The sequence below is a fragment of the Aphanomyces invadans genome (genome assembly GCF_000520115.1).
Source record: "Aphanomyces invadans strain NJM9701 unplaced genomic scaffold supercont1.3, whole genome shotgun sequence".
NCBI lineage: Eukaryota > Oomycota > Saprolegniomycetes > Saprolegniales > Verrucalvaceae > Aphanomyces > Aphanomyces invadans.
Genome location: NW_008580148.1, coordinates 95784 through 101068, shown reverse-complemented (window position 1 = coordinate 101068; position 5285 = coordinate 95784). Strand labels below are relative to the sequence as shown.

The following is a 5285-nucleotide window of genomic DNA, read 5'->3' as shown; positions in this document are numbered from 1 at the left end:
AGCGATGACTGTGGTCGCGGCACCGGCCTTGAAGCCGAGGCTGGCCGAGTTGGACGTGATGATGTCGCGCTTCTCGAGGGACGTGGCCATCGGGTCGCTGGCAAATGTGGAAATGGGGCTCCAACGTGGTGCGCTCCAAAAATAGCGGAATAAGGTGGGTACTACTTTTAGTCAACATGAAAGGGTTGCTAAAAGTGTCCCGAAATCGTTTGACTGGATCTTTGTATAGTATACTTCACGCGAGCCCAAAGTCAACTGCAACATGAAGGTGTGACGCACCAGCGAAACGTGCCTGCCTCGGTCGGGACGCTCCGTTTTCACAGGACAATCACCATGAGCGTTGCAGACTAAAGAGGATATGCGGCGATGGTGCGTCGTATAGCAAGGCTCGCGTTGTGTCAACGTTGTTGTTTCGATATGTCGCCATCGACAACCACATCCATGGAGGTTCTATGGCGCTCGGTAGAAGAATGTGTGGAAATTCTGACTATTTTCTCTCGGAATATTGCATCTCACCTCTCCCGCTCAACATAGCGTATCGGGTATATTCCCTCTCCAAAACGCTAAAATGTGAACGAAACATAAGTGCATACTTTATTCAAGACAACACGGCGAAACAGTGATCGTGTGTGCGCACAATAATCTTGGAGAGACGCGACATGAATGTCGCAATGTCCGTTAATAGTATATTTCGAACGATCCGACAAAACGCCCCAGCCACATCTCAGGTCGGCCGCCACGTTTTTTTTGCGCTGCGTTACCAGTTTGTTGGATGACTAACTTTAGCATCATCCGATGGTGGGGGGACGGAATGTTCCATCGAGTTCATTTCCACACTTGCCAGCAACCCGATGGCCACGTCCCTCGAGAAGCGCGACATCATCACGTCCAACTCGGCCAGCCTCGGCTTCAAGGCCGGTGCCGCGACCACAGTCATCGCTGGTGCCGTCGTGGCGGCGGCCCACCAGTACTCGCCGACGTTCCGTGCCCGTCTCGGGGTGAGTGGCAAGGTCGGTCTGGTCGTGATGGCAGGCATGTCGGCGTTCACGATTGCCGCCGAAAACGACTTGCTGCGCGGTAGTCGCAACCCGGACAAGTATATCTCGGAACTCCAGGCCGCGCCGGATGCAAAGGCGGCGCAGTCGACGGGGCCGACCAAGTCGTTGCCGTTGTACCAGCAATTCGGCAACTACGTCCACGACTACCCGTTCCGCACGGTCGCGTGCACGGCCGTTCCGCTCGTCGGACTCATCTTCTTGGACCAGAACCGCAACCAGAACATCCAGTTGTCGCAGAAGATCATGCACACGCGTATCTACGGCCAGGTCACGAGCGTCGTCTTGCTCCTGAGCACGATGGCCATGTACGACTACATGTCTCGCCGCGGACCGTACAAGTAGGCATTCCTCCACTTTAGACTCAATCGCACATATATCTATCTTCCGTTCGAACCGTGCGATTCCTCCATCGTCGGGATGCTCGTGGCATCAACTAACGACAGCATGAGTTTTGTGACGAGCAGGCTTTGGTGTGCGCGACCGAGCCTTGCGTTGTCACGGGTCTGAGGACTTGCAAACCCTTGAAGACCTATGGATTGGCGTGTTCTTCGTCACAGATATTCTTCCATCGCTAGTATGGCCAACATGTACATGGCATTGGCAGACTCACGATGCCCACATCACTTGTTCTCTATGTCATTCCCCAGCAAGCGCTCCGACTTCAGCACCTTGCACAGGTTGCTGGCGCTTGGTCAAGATGAAAAGGACGTGGCCGAGTGACGCCGCATGTCTTGCAGAAAATACCGTGCGAAAGGGATTACGTAGCTATTCTCGGCGTGCATCCACCTCACTTCTTCGTTGCACGCTTGCGACAGGACGGCATCCTTAGCGCTTGATGACTCACAGGATGATGCACAAGTGAACATGTTAGGCGACCTGGTGTCGTCGCAGGTCAGGAATACCGAATGCACGCAAACAATGGGACCTCAAACTGGTATACGGTGGTGGCACTCCTGTCGCAAGTGGTGTCGATTGAACTGAAGAACGAAGGCGTGCAGCACGAGGCTTCCGAGTTGGAGTTTGCAATGCATGGGCTTGAATCCACATTAAATAGCGGCAGGGGCGGACGTCGTCGACACTTCAGCGACGTCGCCATAGCGTTCTTCCAGCTTGAGTTTTTTCATTTGGTGAAACAAGTCGAGGAGCTGCTGGTGTGACGCGGTACTTGAATTGGTCAGGTCTGCGATTTGTGCTTGCGATAACTCCGCCGGACGTGAATACACCTCGATACCATCGTTGCATGGAGGAGGACGGGACGTGGGCTGTGCGACTCGTTTCGGAGACATGTACGTCCGTTCGCGAGGACCCAACACGATATCTTCCGCAACACCACCGTTTTGAGACGGGTGTTGAGTGAGGGGGCTGTTAGGTCTGCGTAGTCGAGAACCATCCATAGTCTCTAACCCGTCGTATGGACTTTCGAGCACTTGGGTGGTAGGTTGTGAAGTCGGGAAGCTTGCTGCACGAATATCACGAGAGTCTTCCAATCGATCGCGGTCGGCGTCTACGGCACTGAATGCATGGCTACCCTCTTTGACGGTTGGGTCATTGGCACATCGAACACACACACGAACGTATCTCGTGATGCGTCGCGAGTCGGTCAGTTCCCATTGCCGGTGGCAGTGGCGGCATATCACCTATCCATGAGTGTTTTTGAGAATGCGCATGACGCTATCACGAACGACGCAGCATCGAACACCAATTGGAAGGTCGCTGTGTGTAAATCGTCGTTTGTCTTTGTTAAGGCCAAGACGGGACGTATGCAACAAAATTCCAAAGTCCTGTGCACACCGCACCAATTCAAAATCTCGTGTTTCAAAAGAAAGCGCGCGCAGACGCTGCACAAATCAAACGACATGGCATGTGTCATACTTTCGAGCTATTGTCTAGAGGACGACGGCTATGACAGGAAACTAAACCCAAACAATCGTGCGCACATCCTTAGCGACAAACCAACCCAAGTGACACATCAACCTTGACGTTTGCCACACAAAAGCATTCCAGGAAATCGACGCAAGTACATATGTCATGGTGGCGCCAGAATCCACACACAAAGAGTACTAACCCGTCAAGTCAACAATTAACGCACCTCGCCGCAAAGCCGGCAGTTTTGGCGCCGTGAAAATGGAGAAAACCGCGATTGACAGAGAAAGCAGCGCCGTCGACTTGATGTTTTGACCAGATCCGAGTCCGAGAGAAGCGGGCGCAGGCCAAGGCGCTTCGCCCTCAAGTACATGTCAAAGCGCTGCAACGATTTGGCCCGGTGCTTCATCGCGATCCGTTGGATCCAGCTCGGGACGTTGCCGCCCAAGTCCAAGTTGTACACTTGCATGACTTGGAGCATGCCCGGTCGAGACGGCATTTCTTTAAATACGATGCCGCTCGCATGAATCGTTGCACGGACGATTCCCATGGTGCTGCGGAGATCTGGAACGCAAAATGGAATTTCCACCGACTCCATCACACGCGCCCACCCCCTGACACCGTTGGCTTCAAACACGTCGCGGCACTAAAAGTACAAACGTGCAAGAATGAGGTGGATGCAATAGGAATTGCGACGAAAACACCGAATAGATGACGAGAAAACACTAGTGCCACGACGAGGAACTCGACAAGGCAGCGCAGCAGCATTCAGATAGGAGAATGAGAACGGCACAAAGCAACCCCAGGGAGTCGAGCGTGCACGGAATAAAGGCTATGTATGTCGTAAAAGGAGAACTTACTTCGACAAATACAAAGTCGCGGTTGCGAACAGGCGGCGGAGACTCTAAGCAGAACCACTTGATTCCAATATAGTTGTAGGGGTGCTTGGGGGTTGTTGGTGCCAACGTCTTGATGACGCGGCAGTCGCAAAGGTCGGGATTGTACTTTGTGATGAATTCGTGGAATTCTTTGTTCGTGTCGCTTGCGTGGAGGTTGGCAGCCTCGTCCAACGTAGCGGGCATCTCTGTAATGCTCATGAATACTGTCTCCTTCGCCTTTCCAATTTCCGATCCCACATAAATCTGCAAGCCATCGGCGTCGTGGTCCAGCGTCCAATTCACCGGTCCACCTGCTCGATCCACGCGGGTCTCGCGCACGAGCAGCTTGAGTGCATCTAATCCCATCCGGATCAACTCTTCTTCGCCACTCCGTGTCAGTTCCGGACTTGAGAAGCATTCGTCGGGCAATGGAAACGTGCTTCCAGTCAGGGGCAGCATTGGCCTCGCAACCCGCGGCAACGTCGACGAGCGCTGCAGCATGGCGCGTGCGCGGGGGGTGTCGGATACAGGACCGATTAGATTGTGGGCAAGTACAGCATGGTTGTCGTCTTGATACTTCGAAAAATAGCATCAACTGATTGGAGGACGTACTTCGAAATACGGTTCTTGCGGACTGGTGTCGAATAAAAATACATGGTATTGGAATCAAAATTTGCAGTGTATTTGATTGTGGAGCAGCTTCATCCAGGAAAATAAATGCAAAATTCTTCGATTCGGTTCGTTTTCAACATGTGATGCATTTCCGGAGATATATGAGCTTTATCATAATATTTCCCTGGACGATGCTGAACCAGCAAAGGCACACGGGGGGGTTGCGGCGCACCCTAGTGTACCGATTACTGTACAATTACAGTGGCACCTCTCGCAGACCTCCTCACGAGTGAATTTGTTGTGCCTGGCTGAAATAGATTTGTTCAAATAGCAACAACGTGACATTGCAAACTCGAGAAGCCATTCGAAAGTGATCCAATGATCCTCCCAAACGGCATGTGAGGAGGCATGGATGTTGTCATAGGATCGTTGTGACGTCCTTAACTCGATACGACCAAGCCAACAAGGGACTTTTTTTTACTATCAAACCCGCAGACTCGATTCGTCTCTACCTGTCAAAAAAGTCCACTTCCGCGTGATAATGTGAACTGTCCCCGAGAGGAACTTGTTCGATTCAGCGGTGTCTGCGTGTTTTTCTCGAGGCTTTTTTCTGAGCCACAACGTCGGATTCGTTGGCGCTCAGACGAGGACGACTCCCTCTTGCAATTGTACGTGTCGCTGGCAACAGACCATAGAGTTTTCGTACGCCCGAAAAAACACTCGACGATGAAGCGATCCCTGGCGATCTTGTCGTTTGTTGCCATGTCTTCACAACACACCGCCAGCGGGTCGCTTCGACGGAGAAATCACACGTCGAGAATGGGTGAAGGCGAGTCGTCCTCAGGCTCGTCGTTGCGCGTCGAAGAATCGTAGC

General features: G+C 52.6%; 2 protein-coding genes across 2 annotated transcripts; one reads left to right on the top strand and one right to left on the bottom strand.

The window, feature by feature from the left end:
- Positions 1–851: 851 nt before the first annotated feature.
- Positions 852–1446, top strand: H310_01767 (hypothetical protein; the record flags this gene model as incomplete). The annotated part of the gene is made up of 1 exon (XM_008865009.1): positions 852–1446. The coding sequence occupies one exon, from the start codon at positions 852–854 to the stop codon at positions 1398–1400; it is 549 nt and encodes a 182-aa protein (XP_008863231.1). The 3' UTR covers positions 1401–1446.
- Positions 1447–1759: 313 nt separating this feature from the next.
- Positions 1760–4330, bottom strand: H310_01766 (hypothetical protein). Its single transcript, XM_008865008.1, has 3 exons — positions 3782–4330; positions 3148–3567; positions 1760–2695 (listed from the first exon to the last, which is right to left on the bottom strand). The coding sequence occupies exons 1-3, from the start codon at positions 4298–4300 to the stop codon at positions 2105–2107; spliced, it is 1530 nt and encodes a 509-aa protein (XP_008863230.1). The 5' UTR covers positions 4301–4330; the 3' UTR covers positions 1760–2104.
- Positions 4331–5285: the final 955 nt, after the last annotated feature.